Source organism: Phyllobates terribilis, unplaced genomic scaffold (genome assembly GCF_046119375.1).
Source record: "Phyllobates terribilis strain yellow unplaced genomic scaffold, ASM4611937v1 Scaffold_1__5_contigs__length_1240528914, whole genome shotgun sequence".
Lineage (NCBI taxonomy): Eukaryota > Metazoa > Chordata > Amphibia > Anura > Dendrobatidae > Phyllobates > Phyllobates terribilis.
The window spans coordinates 173,616,234-173,637,099 of NW_027362761.1; the positions used below are offsets into that span (position 1 = coordinate 173,616,234).

General features: G+C 40.1%; 1 protein-coding gene across 2 annotated transcripts in view; it reads left to right on the forward strand.

Moving 5' to 3' along the window:
• Nucleotides 1-20,866, forward strand: part of PIP5K1B (phosphatidylinositol-4-phosphate 5-kinase type 1 beta) — a 196,041-nt gene that overhangs the window by 136,230 nt on the left and 38,945 nt on the right. For both annotated transcript variants that reach the window (XM_073669767.1, XM_073669731.1), the window contains exons 8-12: nt 7,222-7,427; nt 13,310-13,393; nt 13,523-13,571; nt 15,436-15,520; nt 19,157-19,315. In XM_073669767.1, coding sequence (XP_073525868.1) covers nt 7,222-7,427; nt 13,310-13,393; nt 13,523-13,571; nt 15,436-15,520; nt 19,157-19,315 — 583 coding nt within the window. The remainder of the gene's footprint in view (nt 1-7,221; nt 7,428-13,309; nt 13,394-13,522; nt 13,572-15,435; nt 15,521-19,156; nt 19,316-20,866) is intronic.

The window sequence follows — 20,866 nt, forward strand, 5'->3', positions numbered from 1 at the left end:
GAGAGTTTATAATGAATTTTGACATAGGAGAGATACACTATCACACCATATGCATGAATCATTGTCAGTTAGTGTATGAGATCTTGGCTGTTAAAATTAACCAAGCATAGAAATAATACTTTCATCTCCATCTGATGTATGCAAGCCTTTTTAGTTCAAAGTCAACCAAAGTCAAACATGAGCAACAAGATGCTTGTAAGGAAGCCACAGCAGATGATGGCATTTTTATCTCTTGTCCTTCAATAGTAAACCACGGCACTTGTAATGCGCATCATATTTCATTATTAGTAGATCCTTAATTAATTAACTTCTATCCAATTTATCATTATAGATGCATATTGACTAAATATTTGACTACTCCATCAATTTTTGGTCCTCCTGGACCATGATCATTGCGGTATTCTGTCTGCAGGATGATGCCATAGAAAGGACATCATTGGCACACCAAACATTGAGAAATATTTGCAACTCCACACAATATGCCACCCCTCACTAAAATAACAGGAGTAGGGCTGGTGTGATATTTCATTGTGAAGGCCTTTTCATGGCATTTCCCACATGGTCTCCAGACCAATCTCTGGCTAATATTATTTCATCCTAAACAAAAAGTGGGTCCCATCACAGAAGAGGTAGACCTACATTCCAGCCTCCAATGCCATATTCCTCTGCACCATGAAAGACTTGAGTTCATTGGAACACCTTCACGAGGGAACGTCACACTGGTCCTATTCCCAGGATTATGGTGTGGGGTGGCGTAAAGTGCAGTAGTGGGATCCCTCTTGTCTTCATTCCGTGTACCCTAACAGCCTGGCATTGATTTGGTCGTGGAACCAGTAGTACGGACATTTCTCCAAAGTGTCCCAGGAGCTGATTTTGAACATGTCAATGCCATGCTGCATGCCCAAAGTGCTACCATGATTTGCAGTTTCTACGGACTTGCCTCCCATAGAGGACCATAGCACCAACACTACTTGCAGTGCTATATATTGTCATCATTTCCAAAAATCCCTTGTATTCAATGGGGTTTCAGTCTAATTTCACTAACTCATTTTACACGGCCTTTACTGTACTTTCACAAGTCCAATATAAGGCTAGGTCTACACAGTGACATTTGTCACGCAACACTGAAATTGCAGTGTCGCATTGTGACATCGCATGTAATGATTCCCTATGGTATTGCATTGCGACATCCTGCGATACATAGTCGCAATTGTTTCCAAATGAATTGCATTTTCTGTTGCAAGCAACTAATTTGCCTTAGACTGCAATGTCGCTTGAGAATTGTCGCAACTTGGCTATTTCATTTTACAGCAAAATCAGAGCTTTAAAATAGTTGCGCGACAGGGAGTCGCAGTCAAGTTACACAGCTATTTTTGTTGCGTGAAAGCAATTCTCAGAAACATCTGTGCAACTTGTCTGCGTCTTGTCGCGCGATATAGCCCTAGCATCAAAAGAAAATTGTAGCATGCTCCAATGGACTCCAAATGTATGGAGGTATTTTTCCATGAAGTATTGCCAAGCTGGCTCTTTGTCAGTGGTCATTGACCCTTATGGTTCTTATTTCAATGACTTCTTTCTCTACTATTGCATTCTCTTTGATGGCAATATATTTTTAACATGCATTGTGGGCAGCAAAGACACACAAATAGTAAGAGTAACCATAGGTTCCAGCAGTATAGAATAAACTAAAGGAAAAGCGTCTTGTGTCCTTCCCATTCTGTACGCAATCGGCTTGAGTACCTTGGAGGAAAACATTATTTTTCTCAGTTTTTCCATTTTCTGATAAACATAATAATGCAGTTATTATGACTCACTCATAATGATCAGCCTGTTATGATGTAAAGACGTGTCCCATGTTGCTTTATGAAAATTTGATGCAAATGCGGCCATATCCATATTTGAATGGTTACTAGTTTGAATAACAAACATTTGGCAGAGGAATATATTACACATACTCTTCTACAGACAGCATTCTGGTTCCATGTGCGCAGAACAGTCACATGTATGCAGGCAGCGCCGACTCCTGGTGTATGCGGGCCCTTAGGCAACACAGTCGTTTTTTTATTTTTGCTCCCTGACTTCCAAGAGCTATAACTTTTTTTTTTTTTTAATAGAGTATATGAGGGCTTGTTTTAATCATCATCATTTTAGAGTACATACGACATTTGATCGCTTTTTTTTTTCATTTTTTATGGAGCCAAAGTGACCCAAAAAACTGTGATTCCAGACATTTCAATTTTTTTTCCTTTCAATGTTCACTATACGGCATACATATTATGATATTTTATTAGTCTAGATAGTTACACCTGCCCTCATGTTGGGCTTCACAGGTATACACCCATGACAAACACTGAAAACTTTGGAAGGAGCCCCAGCTGCCATGGAAATGTTATTGGCACCCCATGATCATGTTGCCAGGGTGAGGGATGGGGGTCTAAAGGGTAACCTTCCCCGATTTCCAATCTTTTAAATGCAGCTGTTGTGATTAACAGCGGCATATAGAAAGTTAAACTGCTGCGATTGGAGATAGCTTTAATCACAGCAGTTTGACTTTAATGCCGGCTGTATAACACAGCCAGTATTCACACTGCATGGAGCAAGATCAGATCCTGAGTCTGCTCCATACATGCAGTGCGCTCATTCGTCATACATGAAGGACAGATGTCGCAAATTGCAGAGTGGGCCCCTCAGGTGCAGTGCACCTCGTTGCGTGGCCTGGTTCCCTAGGTGCGGGAGAAGGCGCTCCATGTAGGTACTGCATAGAGAAGACATTTACTCTTTTTTGGAGCCTTTGCACTTTTGTAAACATTACTTTTCAGACTGGCAATCATTATTGTAGCTGGAACACTAACGCCTGTGTTTACAGAGCTTATTAACAGTCGTGTAGATAATACCAGGCATGCCCACAAAGCACCATGTCAGCCTACAGTTCTTGACTTGAATAAATAGACACACCAACTCTACCCATTTCAATATGACTAAATGGGCTCAGTCAGTGGAATGCGTCTAGATAGACAGATCTGATTGACAGCGTTCTCTCTATACTGTGCATAAGGAGAAAACTGCCAGTCAGCACGTGTAGATGGGGTTAGCCCGCAGGACTCATCAGCAGTAATGGGGCTCCAGTACTGCAGCTAATAAACAGTAATTTAATGAAAAGTATTGCTAGAAAAAAAAGTAAGTGATCCAGAGGTGGAATCAGGGTCTCTGTCACTACTTTATGGTGCCTTTAAATAGGGCAGCATCGACTCGGTGACAGATTACCTTTGAAGGTATTATATGCACAGCTTGATGGTTGCGACACATTGGTATGCTATATGGTTTTATGGGGTTATTGACCCCATGAACATGCCATAATAGGTTAAATCAAGACCATGTTATCAGTTCTTTTCAAAATGGACCCATAAATACAAACAAAAGGGAGTTCTATGCGGTCGCCACCCCCTATATTTATTGGAAGGCACCGCACGCTGCATGCGTCTCTACAGTCTACTTATTGATGCCACTGTAATTGGCAATGTATGTGGTCAGCTTAAATAACTCGAAAAATAAACAGTTGGAGTGGTATAAATTGTAAAGAAGAAATGAGAGCATTACAGACTTGCATGCTCTTACTTAACCACTTCATTGCTCATTTTTTCTGTGTTCCATGTAGTCTTTTTTCCTTGAAAGGAATGATAACAGGAAAACACTATCATGTGTGTTCGTCTGGTGTATGATAAGACATAAACGTTCCTAGAATAAATGTGCGCACACCCATTATATCACACTGCTACAGAGGTCAGATGTAACTGTCACTTTGATTGCTTAGCTACTGCTGTGTTGTTTTACCCTTGTAGTAGTTATGAAGACTTGTGTGCCTTTGAATGACAGTCACATTGAGCCTGCTACCTAACCCAATCTGCTAGACCCAATAATTCTTAACCTTAATATTTGAAGGAAACCCATTAATCATTCTTCAATTATTAGGAACCCCTCTGTCCATTTCTATCTTAAAGAAGGAAGACATTTTCCCCTAATATGATTAATGAAATTAGCATCTGGCTCTTGGGTTCTTTGCCGTCCTCTAGATAAACATATTAGGCTATAAGTTGAAAGGTTGAACTTGATGGACTTATGTCTACCTTCAACCTTAAAGAAGCACTCTTCCCATCAACATTTTTATCCTCTTAATATATTGCAGTCAGCATATTATATGGCACTGTGTACTTAACAATTGCTCATTTTGCCTTTCTACCCAGTTCATTCTTTTCTTTTCTCTGCTCTATGTAGAAACAGGAAGTCTCTTGTCCCTGCAGAAATCATTCCCCTCTTTAACTCCTGACCCAGCTGCTCCCTCCTCCCTGCCATTGACTTTTGCAGTGACTAAAGAGCCATACAGTGAAAATTGACCTCCCTTTTCTACATAGAGCTTAGATGGATTCAGCTAGTCAGTTATTAATCACATGATGTCATAGACCTAATGGAAAAGAGAAGAGTTAGGGTAGAAAGGCAAAATGAGCAATTGTAAGCACACAGTGCCATATAATATCATTACTGAAATATATTAAGAGGATACAAATTTTGATGTGACTGCTTCTTTAAAAACTATGAAACTATAAGCTCAGTGAGAAAGAGTCAGTGAAGCATTTAATAATCCTTTCCCTTCTCTATATGCTGGTTCAAATCAGTTTGATATCATCTCTGCTGTACAAGTGACAGGTCTTGCTGCTATGTTCCGGGAAACCCCTGATCAGATTGAACGAAACCGCAGGGTTACCACTACTATAAACTGCAGCCAAGCTTTGCATCTGGGGTAGATCTGACTATGGAAATATCTGTAGAGCAATGTGACATAATGGGGAGGCAGCAATAGCACCAGTTTAGATTTCTTTGCTGGTGAAATCTAATGCTGTGACTACCGTCTAAGATGACTGTTTTTACTGTGGCACAGAGCAGTGCACATCAGATTTTCTTAAATACACATGGCATTCCCAGTGGATTGCAGAGCACCTGCATTTGGATAGATATACCACTGTTCTATCCTGGTTCTCCTCCTACCTCTCTGACCGCTCCTTCACTATGTCTTTTGCCGGCTCCTCTTCCTCTCCCCTTCCCCTTATTATCGGGGTCCCTCAAGGATCAGTCCTAGGCCCCCTTCTTTTCTCCTTATACACCGTTCCTATTGGACAAACAATCAGCAGATTCAGTTTTCAGTACCATCTCTATACAGATGACACCCAATTATACACCTCTTCTCCAGACATCACCCCTGCATTATTACAAAATACCAGTGATTGTCTTTCCACTGTCTCTAACACTATGTCCTCCCTTGTGCCAGTCATTGCACTGGTTGCCTATCCAATACAGAGTTCAATATAAACTTATCACTCTTACCCACAAAGCTCTCCAGGATTCAGCACCACTCTACATCTCCTCCCTCATCTCAGTCTACCACCCTTCCCGTGCCCTCCTTTCTGCTAATGACTTCAAACTAAAATCCTCCATAATCCGAACCTCCCACTCCCGTCTCCAAGATTTATCACGTGCTGCGCCAATTCTTTGGAATGCACTACCCAGGACAATTTGATAAATTTCCAATACCCACAGCTTTAAGCATGCCCTAAAAACTAATTTCTTTAGACTGGACTTAACACACTTGTCTAACTGTCCCAGTTTGGCCCATATCAAAATTTTCTTCAAAATCTTGCTCATACCATCCATGCACTGAATAGCCTCTGTCTGTACTGTACACATACTGGCAGGTGACCAGTTCTTGTAGTGCTATGTACTTACCCTATTTAGCATATTATGGCTGTATTGTACAATATTTGTACATTTTACCTTTTGTGTCCCCCCCTATTTCCTCATAGACTGTAAGCTTGCGAGCAGGGCCCTCACTCCTTTTAATATCTGAGTTATGCTTATTTGGTAATGTATTTTTGTCTGTTGAAGCCCCCCCCCCTAAAATTGTAAAGTGCTGCGGAATATGTTGGCGCTATAAAAATAAAAATTATTATTAAATTATTATTATGTGCTGATGTTGACCTTTTGATTATATAAAGGAGAGTCTATCAGCACAAAATGACTGGTCAAACCAAGCACAAGAGGTCAGTGCCCCTACCAACCTACTTGTTTTCCATCTCTCTCTGCCACCTTGTTCCTTCATTGACAGCTCTGGCTTTATAGGAGCCAGAAGACAATGCACTTAGATGGAAAAGTAATTGGGATGGTGCACTGAACTGTTTAGCCACACTAAGGGAGTACCGACCACCTGTTCTTAGGTTGAACAGTTATCTTGTGCTGACAGACTCCCTTTAAGATATGTACAATATTGAATTTTCTTCTGTGATGCCTTCTACCCCTCCTTTACTCACCGTTTCTGATACATTTCCCCTAGTAAATTATCATGAAGTCGATCAATTTGTTAACAACTGTGTACATCATTATTTGTAATATACCAATTCTTTTCTTTTTACACCCTTGTTTACCACTATCTGGCATATTTCTGCAGTGGAAGAACAAAGTGCCCATGCCATATTGATCCCTCTTAGAACATTGCTTTTAGTTTACTTTTTGTATGTTCTTGTTTTGTCACTTAGACTTACAGAATGTCCAGTACATAAAGAGAATAAAATAGTGAAGGGGTCATTTTTGATGGAAAAGTCTACTAGCCAAAGAAGGCAAATCTCCATTTTTTTACATGTTTTCGCCATAAAACAATTGTAAAACATTCTTCTATAAATTGATCATTAAAGGGGTTGTCCATTACTCAGAAAATCCTTTCTCATTCCTCATGTTTCCCACTTTACAAAAAAAATGCTTACGGTATGCTCACCTCCAGTGCTGACACCATTCTATATGTGTTGGCACTGGCTCTCCCGCAGATGGCATGTCATTTTTATGTCACGCAATCCCTGTGACCAGTCAGCGCTGGCTTCACTCTCCCCTCCTTCAGACAAATCTCACACATCAGCTGCTGCTCTCTCATTCCCTTCAGATGTGTGTAATACGTCCAATGGCAGGCAGAGTGAAGTCAGCACTGACTGGCAGCAAGGGATCGCTTGACATAACAATGTTAATGGAACAGCACCAGCACCGGAGGTGAGTATAAGTTTTATTATTTTAAAAGGGGAAACCATGAGGATTGAGAAGGGGCTGTCCGACAACCACTTTAACAAATTCCTGAGCCATTTACTTGCAATTTGCACCAATTAATGAAAATAATGTCTATTTCAACAGGTGTTAGAAAGCTTTAAGATTATGGATTACAGTCTGCTGCTTGGAGTTCATGTACTTGACCGTCCATCCAAAGAAAAAGAAGGAGAGACTTCTCATTACTCTATAGACAATAAACGTCCATCAGTACAGAAAGTTCTCTACTCCACTGCCTTGGAGTCTATACAGGTTCCTGGGAAGGCTGTTGATGCTATCACAAAGGAGAACACGTAAGGCTTTCTTACTTCTTGCAACCATTCTGCAGTCAGCACTTTATATGAGGAAACGTACATTAGAGGACGAGATTAATTCAGGCTATGTTTTGAGGAAACCACAAATAAACTTATAAGAAGGAGGACACTAGGGCTCAATGGCTGACACTGATGGGCAGTCAAGATTAGGGATATATTGTAAAACCAAAAATGAATGATGATGATGAAACAAAGTAAGAAATGTTTATAGCTTATACAAAATTTGGACACATTAACAATGTTCACTATGACACAAGATTTACAATAACATTAACCTGCACATGCTCTTCCAGCGATAATAAAAACTAAAATCTCCTCTATTTTTTATCATATGTCAAAAACCAGAAAAAGTGTCAATTCAGGTCATGACTTATGTGTTTGAGATAAGTATCCCAGGAAACTTCACAGCTATGATTAAGAGTTTTTCTACCCGAAACGCGTAAGCATTATGGGTTTTCTTTTTTAATATGTGCACCTTCTCCCATTTTTTTCTCCCATATGATTAAAGGCTAAGTTTTAACTACTTCCCATTGGTGCTGGAGAACATCCACTTTTGGACTACTGACAACCATTCAAATGTCCCCTAGTTTTATCGACTGTGAATTTATAGATGGTTGACAATTGGGCTTTATAGAAATAAAAAGTATTAGTTGTGGAGCTAAAGACATCCAAAACATATATACCGTATATATATATATATATATATATATATATATATATACAGTACAGACCAAAATTTTGGACACGCCTTCTCATTTAAAGATTTTTCTGTATTTTCATGACTATGAAAATTGTACATTCACACTGAAGGTATCAAAACTATGAATTAACACATGTGGAATTATATACTTAACAAAAAGGTGTGAAACAACTGAAAATATGTCTTATATTCTAGGTTCATCAAAGTAGCCACCTTTTGCTTTGATGACTGCTTTGCACACTCTTGGCATTCTCTTGATGAGCTTCAAGAGGTAGTCATCGGAAATGGTTTTCACTTCACTGGTGTGCCCTGTCAGGTTTAATAAGTGGGATTTCTTGCCTTATAAATGGGGTTGGGACCATCAGTTGTGTTGTGCAGAAGTCTGGTGGATACACAGCTGATAGTCCTACTGAATAGACTGTTAGAATTTGTATTATGGCAAGAAAAAAGCAGCGAAGTAAAGAAAAACGAGTGGCCATCATTGCTTTAAGAAATGAAGGTCAGTCAGTCTGAAACATTGGGAAAACTTTGAAAGTGTCCCCAAGTGCAGTTGCAAAAACCATCAAGCACTACAAAGAAACTGGCTCGTATGAGGATCGCCCCAGGAAAGGAAGACCAAGAGTCACCTCTGCTTCTGAGGATAAGTTTATCCGAGTCATCAGCCTCAGAAATCGCAGGTTGACAGCAGCTCAGATTAGAGACCAGGTCAATGCCACACAGAGTTCTAGCAGCAGACACATCTCTTCAACAACTGTTAAGAGGAGACTTTGTGCAGCAGGCCTTCATGGTAAAATAGCTGCTAGGAAACCACTGCTAAGGACAGGCAACAAGCAGAAGAGACTTGTTTGGGCTAAAGAACACAAGGAATGGACATTAGACCAGTGGAAATCTGTGCTTTGGTCTGATGAGTCCAAATTTGAGATCTTTGGTTCCTACCACCGTGTCTGTGTGCGACACAGAAAAGGTGAACGGATGGACTCTATATGCCTGGTTCCCACCGTGAAGCATGGAGGAGGAGGTGTGATGGTGTGGGGGTGCTTTGCTGGTGACACTGTTGGGGATTTATTCAAAATTGAAGGCATACTGAACCAGCATGGCTACCACAGCATCTTGCAGCGGCATGCTATTCCATCCGGTTTGCGTTTAGTTGGACCATCATTTATTTTTCAAAAGGACAATGACCCCAAACACACCTCCAGGCTGTGTAAGGGCTATTTCACCAAGAAGGAGAGTGATGGAGTGCTACGCCAGATGACCTGGCCTCCACAGTCACCAGACCTGAACCCAATCGAGATGGTTTGGGGTGAGCTGGACCGCAGAGTGAAGGCAAAAGGGCCAACAAGTGCTAAGCATCTCTGGGAACTCCCTCAAGATTGTTGGAAGACCATTTCTGGTGACTACCTCTTGAAGCTCATCAAGAGAATGCCAAGAGTGTGCAAAGCAGTCATCAAAGTAAAAGGTGGCTACTTTGAAGAACCTAGAATATAAGACATATTTTCAGTTGTTACACACTTTTTTGTTAAGTATATAATTCCACATGTGTTAATTCATAGTTTTGATGCCTTCAGTGTGAATGTACAATTTTCATAGTCATGAAAATACAGAAAAATCTTTAAATGAGAAGGTGTGTCCAAACTTTTTGTCTGTACTGTATATATATATATATATATATATATATATATATATATATATATATATATATATATATATAAAACTACCGCAACATAGCTTTTCCTAGCAATGGGATCCCTTTTCAGTTTGACTGTACACAGGAACATGTCTTAAACTTATCTGCAAGTTTACCCATCATTTACATTGTTTTTCTTTATATTAGATACCCCCTTCAACGTCCTGTAGGGTGCCAGTTCCTAAATGAAGGTTCGCCGCACAGTGCGGTATATTGTATATAGACCCATTAACTATCTAAGGACCCATGCCCCAATCTGTGGTGTCTGTAATGCAGGAGATAAGCGCACCTCCTGGCTGTGCTCATAGTGGGTTTTCCAGGACCCGGACCCACACAGATCTATAGCACATTGAAAAGGGGATCACATATAAACAGCGTGTAAATGATAGGTTCCTATACACTTTTAAAGTGTACCCTTTCTTGTTGTGTGTTCTAATTAACTCTTTATAAGCTTTTGTTTAGTTGGATGTTTAACAGTCAAGACTCGAGTACTTACGTTTTTCTAGGTTTTTATAATGACCTAGTTATAAGCTAGATTTGCCAGAGGATGACAAAAGCACGACGACAATTTAATTTAAATCCCCAATCACAATTGCATTGCCATGCTTGCCTCTCGGGTCTTGTAAAAATTTGGTGTAGAATGATCGCACAAAAAAGATATCCCGTCTCTCACTGGCACTGGCCTGATCAGTGATGTCCCGTTCCACACTGATGTCACTGCTGTACCTGTAGATTAGCCTCCTTGTCCAACAAGTCACTGTAGGGGGGAACTGCATTGTCGGTTTGGACTTAAAGGGGTTGGCCACTATCATTATTTTTACAAATGTGCTGGGGATATGATTTTGTGGTTCTCCTCCTGTAATTGTTAGTGCAGACTTCATCACTAACTGCTCACACTTTTGATGGAGGAACATGCGACCAGACCTGTTCACCAGCCTTCTCTAATTGAAAACACTTCACATGGGAAAGATGGTTATGATTAGGAGGAGGTTGATGGACAGGTCTGGTCACATGCTCCTCCATCAGTAGACATAGACTGTGAGGAAGGAGGAGAACCTGTAACACTTATATATTAATAATAATAATCTTTATTTATTTAGCGCCAACATATTCCACAGCGCTTTACAATTCAGAGGTTCATATACTGTACAACAGTCATAAGTAACATAGCTAAAGATAATACAACAATTAAAGCAAAAATAATGACGACCCTGCTCGTAAGAGCTTACAATCTACAATGAGGTGGGGGTGACACAAAGTACAGAGGCTTATTTACAATGATGGTCCAGCCATCTTGAGGGGATGAAGGATAGATAAAGGCTGCATGAGCTCGTCACCAGCCAGTATTTGTAGTACCTTTGGGTGCGGTGGAGTTTGGTGGAGACTTATGTTTGGAGAAATAATGAATGGGCTATAAAAATATAAAAGGACTTTGATTAGGGAACGTGAAAGGCCACCCTAAACAGGTGTGTTTTTAGGGAGCGCCTAAAACTGTGTAAGTTGTGGTTCGTCCTAATTTCTTGGAGTAGAGCATTTCAAAGAATAGGTGCAGCTTGGGAGAAGTCTTGGAGCCGACAGTGGGAGGTACAAATTAGTGCGGATGTTAGTCGTAAGTCGCTGGCGCAGCGTAGAGAACGGGTAGGCCGATAAACAGAAATGAGGGAGGAGATATAGATGCCCCACTGTGGAGAGCTTTGTGGCTGAGAGCAAGCAATTTAAATTGGATCCTATAATGTATGGGCAGCCAGTTCAATGACTGGCATAGAGCGGAAGCATCTGAGTAACGATTAGCCAGATAGATGACTTTGACTGCAGCATTAAGGATTGACTGGAGAGGGGAAAGTTGAGTGAGGGGGAGGCCAATTAATAGAGAGTTACAGTAATCAAGGCGGGAGTGAATCAGGGCAACAGTGAGGGTTTTTGTTGTTTCCAAGGTGAGAAAGGGGCGGATTCTAGAGATGTTCTTCAGGTGAAAGCGACAAGAGCAGGCAAGAGATTGTATATGGGAGGTGAAGGAAAGATTGGTGTCAAACACAACGCCCAGACAGCGCACCGGCTGGCTCGGTGTTATTGTAGTGCCACACACGGAGAGGGAGATGTCAGATTTAGGGAGGTAAGTAGACGGTGGGAGCAGAAGAAGTTCAGTTTTGGAAAGGTTGAGTTTCAGATAGAGAGAGGACATGATGTTGGAAACTGCAGCCAGACAGTCACTGGTGTTCTGTAGTATAGTGGAGGTAAGGTCAGGGGATGAGGTGTATAGTTGTGTGTCATCAGCATGAAGATGGTACTGAAAGCCAAATTTGCTGATGGTCTGTCCAATTGGGGCCGTGTAGAGAGAGAAGAGAGCCAAGGACTGAACCCTGAGGAACCCCAATAGTCAGAGGAAGGGGGAAAGAAGTGGAGCCAGGGAACGATACACTGAAAGAGTGGTCAGATAGGTAGGAAGAGAACCAGGAGAGAGCAGAGTCCTTTATGCCAACTGAGTGGAGCATAGAGGGTAGGAGGTGGTGGTCAACGGTGTCGAAAGCTGCAGAGAGGTCAAGAAGAATGAGCAGAGAGTAGTCACCATTACGTTTTGCTGTCAGAAGGTCATTGGTTACTTTGATGAGTGCAGTTTCTGTGGAATGTTGGGGGCGGAAGCCGGACTGTGATGGGTCTAGAAGAGAGTGAATGGAGAGGTAATAGGTAAGATGGGAGTAGACCAGGCGCTCCAAGAGTTTAGAGATGAAGGGGAGATTGGAGACTGGTCTGTAGTTGCTTGTGTAGGAAGGGTAAAGAGAGGGCTTTTTTAATAATGGAGTAATGATGGAGTGTTTGAAGGAGGAGGGGAAGATACCAGAGGAGAGGGAGAGGTTGAAGATTTTAGTTAGGTGAGTAGTGACGACTGAAGAGAGAGACTGGAGTAGATGTGAGGGAATGGGGTCAGTGGTGCATATAGTGGGATGAAAATAAGAGAGGAGCCTGGAGACTTCTTCTTCTGTGACTGGGTCAAATATGGAGAGTGATCCAGAAGAGATGTGGGGAGGAATGGGAGTCACGGCACTTGGTGGCTGGGAGCTGATTTCCTGACGGATGTTCTCTATTTTCTCTGTGAAGTAGGAGGCCAAGTCCTCAGCACAAATGTCCGTGATAGGTGCCTGAGCTTTAGGACTGAGGAGGGAGTGAAAGGTGTCAGAGTTTTTTGAGGGTTATTGGATAGTGAGGAGATCAGGGTGGTGAAGTAAAAATGTTTGGCGAGGTGAAGGGCAGAGTTATAGGTTTGTAACATATATTAGTAAGTGCTACAGAATCATATCTCCAATACATTTGAAAAACTAAAGAAAGAGATAAAAAGTAATCAACCCTTTAAACTATTAGCATCCGACTATTTTTAGGCACCTTCATGCACAGTTATTGTAAAACTTGGATCACCCCTTTAAGGCTGTAATTATATTATGACCATTTGGGAGCCTAATGTTCTCATTTCTTAAATAGGATGGGTGGTATCCCTGCAAAGAGCCACAAGGGAGAGAGAATGCTGCTTTTTATGGGTATTATCGATATTCTCCAGTCTTACAGGTAAATCATACACTTGTCTGTCAGATTTCTGATTTTAAGGTGGTGCGTATATAGTAGCTGAATGATGTGCTATTTTTCTTGGTCTGCAATATTTAATAACATTAGAATCATTTACTGTTTTGTTTTTAGGTTAATAAAGAAATTGGAACATTCATGGAAAGCATTAGTTTACGATGGAGTAAGTTATCACAACGTTAAAAAAAAACAAAAAAACATTTAGATTGTTGATCGTCATTAAGGAGAAAATGTTGTTTTCATTTTTTATTTCCTATATCAATAATACACATAAAAATAAGAAACTTTGTAATATATCTCATCACAAGTATCTGCTGTTTTCTCCTCCTTTCATTTTAAAAATTCTCAATTCACAGTTAAAATCTGTATATAGTAAAAACAGACTTTCCAATTACTGAGATAGGAGATGACAGTTGGTGCTCATAAAGTTCTATGAAGAACTGTAACTGTCGTTTTAAGAATACGCGCAGCAGTATGTCTGTGTCTGCCTGTAGCTCATCTCTTCCCCTCCATAGAACTTTATGAGCACTACCTGTCATCTCCTATCTCAGGAAAGGGGAAATCTGTCTTCACCAAATGCAGATTGTACAAATTTTACCCATGAATTGAGAGTGAAAGATCAGTCCAGGAGGAGAAAAAAGCTGATTTTTCTGATAAGATATATTACAAAGTTGCTTATTTCCATGTGTACTATGGATTTATGAAATAGAAATTAAAATGACAGTTAATCTTTAATTTTCTCTGCGACATACTTATCAAAATTGAATTTGGTAGTCTTAGAAAACCTCCTGTTCCCATGCATTCTCACCCCATATGGACATCATAGACATGGATCCCCCTGCTCAGGATCCCTGCCTATGTGAGCCACTGTGAGAATAACCACTGCACTGGGGAACCCATCCCCTTCATGTATTATGGTGTATGGCTTGTATGTGTTATTACATTTCCACTGCAGCAGTCGGTGCAGGGGAATTGTGTAGCCTGATGTGGCTTCGCTTGATATAACAGCTAGCCAACCTCCGATGAATAGAGAAGCAGAATTGGCATCCATCAGCTGATTAATGCATTCTTTTTAAAAAGAGGTTTACTTCATTGGGAGCTCTTCAATATATGAAAGGTTAGGAAGTAATAGTGTTGTGTATCATGAATGTACAGTAAGTACATCTCTAGCTATTAGGAAGCTGAGATGGACACAAACAAAATGTTTCCCTTCTCATATTATCTACTTCCAAGAATATCTTAAAAAGTGCTTTCTATCATTTCTAAGATAGGAACTTTTATTATAGGCTTGGACAGGGGCGGACATAACATTGGTGCAACCTGGGCAGCCTCACAGGAACCCGAGATATAAGGGGGCCCATTTCCACTTCTAAAGCAGGTGTAATTGTGCATTATGATGAGTTTTTGGACTGCAAAGGGCCCATATACTGTTCTTGCACAGGGGCCCTATTCTGTCTGTGTCCGCCAGTAGGCTTGGAGGTTTAGACCTAAGCACTGGGTATTGTAATATTGACACTTGAAGGCATAATAGCCCTGAACATTCAGTTATATGGATGACTTGGGCAAACATTTGTCCTCCATGCACACCTTGTATGATAACATTCCCTTGAGTTGCTAGGAGAGGTTCTTCATGGAAGGGTTTTCATCTCAATATAAAGCTCACAATGCAGTTTGCATTCTGCTTTGACCATTCTATGATGGTCACACTTAACATTAAGACATATTTAAATAATAATTAATAATAATTGAAATGTTTCTTCATGGGTCAGAAGAGGGCACAGTTGTGCAAACCAATCTAAGACTTTCTACATCTTGCCAGGCAGATGGACTTTATTCCCTGTTAAATCAGTACACTGGATTTACTTTATAAAAATCCTTCAGGGAGTTGAGTGAAAATCTTGTATAACAGGATTTGCTCTCATAAGAATTTCATTGGGGGGAAACTGTTCCCATGGGCTTATCAGAGGAATTTGCATTAGCAGGATTTACTGTTTTATAACATGAATGCTCCTTGTTTTTTTTTCTAGGACACGGTGTCAGTCCATAGGCCAAGTTTTTATGCAGATAGGTTTTTAAAGTTTATGAATTCCAGAGTTTTCAAGAAAGTCCAAGGTAAGAGACTACAGCCATTGCTTTGTAAATTCTGAAACGCATCAGATAAAAGCTAAGGGAGATCTAAATTAAATAATGCCAAAATTGTCCTACGCAATAATGCATGCATTTCATATTTTTTACTTGTAAGGGTACGTGCACATGTTGAGCACTTGCAGCAGTGCTTCCTGCTGAATAAAAAACAGGAAACACGCTGCGTAAAATACATACGTTTTTGATGCATTGTTACTTTAGGTTTTTTGCCCATTCATTAGAATGGGTGAAAAATGCTGCAAAAACGCTGAAATAATTCACATGCTGCAAATTTGAAAATAATTGATGGTTCAAAAAAATTGTGATGGTTCAAATCTGCAAGGAAAAATGCAGCATATGCATGAGATTTCAGAAACCTCGTTCATTTTGCTGGTTTTGTAAAAAGCTACATTTTTTTCTGCTGTAAAAACGCAGCAAAAACACAATGTGTGCACAAGCCCTAACACATGAATTTAGCTTCAGAAAGCAATTGCTATGCATAGCGGATTTGATAAATGTTATTTTATAGCATGACAGAGAACAGAGCTGAATTGTAACCATATACAAGTGTGGCAATAGGGGGTGCAGAGATAGGAGTCACACATTAGCCCTGCTCCTGAAGATACTCCAAGGCCTCTCTGCCATCTAAGAGGACACCAGTGTTAGGCCACGTTCACACTATCAGTATTTTACCTCAGTATTTGTAAGCCAAAACCAGGAGTGGGTGATAAATACAGAAGTGGTGACGTGTTTCTACACTGTGTTCCAAATTATTATGCAAATAATATTTTCTCAGATTTTCCCAAATTACCTATATGAATTGCAGTCATTGTAATTTTCCAGTCAAATAACTATTAGAGTACAATTGAAAGGTTTTTGTACAAACTGCCTATGATAACAGTATATTTTTAAAAAAATAAAAAACTCAAACTGCACTCAAAATGCATGTTCCAAATTATTATGCACAGCAGAGTTTTCAACCTTTTCATTTTAATAAAGAACAAAAAAAATGGTCATTTTTGAAATTATAAGCATTAGCAGGTTATTACAAACTGAAATCAAACAGTTTTCAACTCAAAACTTTATTCTAGGTGATGTAACATTTGCACATAGGACCCCTTGTTCAAAGGAGCTTCTGAACTCTCTCGTCCATTGAATTTGTCAGGTTTTGGATGGTTTCTGCTTCAATTGTTTTGCATGAGGACAGAATACCCTCCCAGAGCTGTTGCTTAGATGTGAACTGCCTCCCACCATCATAGACACTCCTTTTGATGATGCTCCAAAGGTTCTCAATGGGGTTGAGGTCAGGGGAGCATGGGGGCCACACCATAAGTTTGTCCCCTTTTATGCCCACAGCAGCCAGAGATGCAGATGTGTTATGTGCAGCATGAGACGGGGCATTATCATGCATGAAATGATCTCGATGGTCCAGATGGATGGAGTGGAGGATGGCTGGTTGATGGACACCCCATGCAAACACGGCTACGGCGCCAACAAGGAGGAGGTGGAGTAATGTTTTGGGCTGGAATCATGGGAGAGAGATTGTTGGCCCTTTTAGGATCCCTGAAGGGGTAAAGATGAACTCCATAATGTATGTTGAGTTTCTCAAACAGCACTTTCTGCCATGGTTCAAGAAGAAGAACCGTGCATTCCGCAGCAAGATCATTTTCATGCATGATAATGCCCCGTCTCATGCTGCACATAACCCCATTGAGAACCTCTGGAGAATCATCAAAAGGAGTGTCTATGATGGCGGGAGGCAGTTCACATCTAAGCAACAGCTCTGGGAGGGTATTATGTCCAAATGCAATACAATTAAAGCAGAAACCATCCAAAACCTGACAAATTCAATGGACGAGAGAGTTCAGAAGCTCCTTTCGAACAAGGGGTCCTATGTGCAAATGTAGCATCACCTAGAATAAAGTTTTGAGTTGAAAACTGTTTGATTTCAGTTTGTAATAACCTACTAATGCTTATAATTTCAAAAATGACCATTTTTTTGTTCTTTATTAAAATGAAAAGGTTGAAAACTCTGCTGTGCATAATAATTTGGAACATGCATTTTGAGTGCAGTTTGAGTGTTTTATTTTTTTAAAAATATACTGTTATCATAGGCAGTTTGTACAAAAACCTTTCAATTGTACTCTAATAGTTATTTGACTGGAAAATTACAATGACTGCAATTCATATAGGTAATTTGGGAAAATCTGAGAAAATATTATTTGCATAATAATTTGGAACACAGTGTATTATACTTTTCCACCGATTGTTCTTCTCCTGGTTTTGGCTTACAAATACTGAGGAAAAATACTGATCAAACACTGAACGTGTGAACGTAGCCTTATAAACATATGCTTGGTGGGTGGCTCTCTTCAAGATTTTGCATAGGGGCCAAGAGTTTTCAAGTTACACCCATATTCAAGGATCAGGTTAAGGGAGATAAAAACAGACTAAACTTACTTTTTGTCCTTGTTTTCTCACCAAAGCTATTGTATTTGGATTCTAAAAATACATCGATAACTGTATGAAAAATACATCAGGCTATCAAGGAAATATTTTAGACATGGATATGCCATAAATGTACAAGAAGGAAATATCCCTTTTGTTGGCCGTAAACAAAAAATTGTGGTCCAATTTTGTGGAGTTCCAACAAATATGTGCAATAATTGGGAAAAAGTCCAGACATATTTATAATACTTGGGCCCTAGTGACAGGTGTTGGAGGGGGTTAAACGACCCACTACCACGTAAGATGATGCCACTATTAGAGAAGACAGGTAGTGGCGTCCGAGTTCAGGATTTGCAATAAATTGTATATGAAAACTGCCTCTTCAGAGAATTTATGGAGAAATTATGGATATTAAATTAGGATATTGCATGATTTGTTAAAGGGTTGATTGTGACTTGTAGGATTGCTGCTTCCAATATGTGGCGCTATAGAGTACAAGTCCTCTTTTTCTCTGAAGAGGTAGTTTGCATATTAAATTTCCCAGAGGAGCATTGCACGGCGAATAAGCCTCCTTACCTTGACGTGCCAGAGCTGGTGTGTCACTCTCCACAAGGAGAAACGTTACCCCTTAGACCTCAATAAATTGTAGATATATTTTGAGCCATCGGATTATTTTATAGTAGGTAATTTTTGTCTAATCTTACTGAACATTTTTACCTTATTTTAGCCTGTTGATATATCATTCTAGATACTGGTACCTTTTCACATTTCTAATACTAGGCTTTTTTTTACACAGTTTCTTCACTTGTGACATATTACAAGTCTCGCTGACACTAGTTCAGAGTAGATGATATTTGTTAAGTGCACTACCTGCTGGTGTGATAGGAAAATATGTTCATTATAGATCATTAGTCAAATGAATTGTAAGCAAACTAGATAAGCACATGTTCCTCATTACTGCCTATGCCAACTTTACGGTTAGCACCTGACCTATTTGGCCAGTCAGTTTTACAACTGAGTCTCACTACATTACATTTTTTCAACTTGCTACATAGCACAATGTTATATAAAATCATTTTAACATAATTAAATGCAAAGACATAAAATAATAGTAAATAATCTCTGATACATAACACCACAAGAAAAAGTTTGTAATATGGAAATCTCATTTTTCAGCTGTGAAGTCGTCACCCTCGAAGCGGCGGTGCAATTCTATCCCAGCTTTGAAGTCCTCATCACAACAGGATATACTGTCTGCAAACACACAGGAACCAAAGGATGAGAAAGAGAAAAAAATGGCTGAAGGTCAGAGTTTTACCAGTCTGGATGAAGAGGGTAAGATACTAATTCCAATAAAGCCAATAATCACGTTATTAGCTAGGACAGAGATTTCCACTTTATTACTTTCTTCGACTCCCAAGTTACCCCTACTCATATTTCTAACTGACTCCGGTTGAGATTTGTTGATAGTGTTGCTTGCCCCCATTCCGAGCATCTTTGGCAGGATGAAGTTAGTTTAATATCTTAAGGCTCCGACCCCACTATCAGTATTTGGTCAGTATTTTACATCAGTATTTGTAAGCCAAAACCAGGAGTGGGTGATAAATAAAGAAGTGGTGATGTGTTTCTATTATACTGATTGTTGCACTCCTGGTTTTGGCCTACAAATACTGATGTAAAATACTGACCAAATACTGATCGTGAGACCGTGGCCTTACTGTCAAAGTGGCAGCCCTGCTACTCTGTTCTAATGAGACCTTGACCAGGTTCTAGAAAACCGCAGGGTTCTGTAGAATTTTAACATACCTTAAAGGGGCTTTCCAGTTTTGGAAAACCCTTGTCCTCAGCTGCAATATGATTTAAAAAAAATAAACTTTGCTTTACTCACCCTCCTCGGCTCCAGCGCTTAGTCTCTATCACTTGCCCTGGTGCCTGTATTTTCCCCAGCACTGAAGTCAGAACAACAGTGCTGTAGCCAATCAGTGAGCACAGCAGCTCTTGCAGTCAACTCGGGCAGAGCCACTGAGATCACTGTGTGGCGTGACATCAGTGCTACAGACAATGGGTGCAATTGCGGAGACTAAGCGCTGGACTTGTGGATGGGGAATAAAGCAAGTTTTGGGGTTTTTTAAATGAACTGCACCAAGGCCAGGGATTTTCTGAAGCCTGAAAACCCCTTCAATCATTTTAACATACTTTAATCATTAATATGTACATTGTACTTACACTCGAGTAGCTATCTCGCGGTTTGCCCACATATTCAAGCTCTAGTTCTCAGTAGATTCCAATGACTTGCATGACTTCATTTTCTTTAAAGTGGACATTCCACACAAAGCTGCTGCTCGGCGTTATGCCTAAAGCAGAGTCGTGCATGACACGGGGATTTAAATGACGCCAAAGCGAGTTCAATCTCCCCCTCAGGCTTTGTATTCGGCATGTAGTAGTTTTGTGGAAAAGTACTTTTGACCAGAAAATATCTTTATTGCAAATTCTACAGTGAAATACTAAGATTTTCAAGAGAAAAGTGATAACTATTTATATAAGAAATTCTATATTAAAAAAACACTACTTGACCCTTTAACCCTCCACTAATGCAGCACAGATACTCCTGCAGTCTTGCCAGTCTTTTCTTACAAGCACCAGAACATGCCCGCTACAGCCAATTAATGGCTCCAAGAGTCACATCTTATACTTATAGGCATCATGGCTCAGTCCTGAGTAGTGATACCTGAAGTACAGCATGTAACCGCTAAGATCACTGAGTGGCTGCAGCGGTCAGGTGCTGGCCGCTTGTTAATAAAGAAGAGGGGGACAGCTGGTGGATCAGAGGAGGATAGGAAATGTGAGTAGTGTTTATTTTATAGTGTTTGCTATTTTTATTTGTGT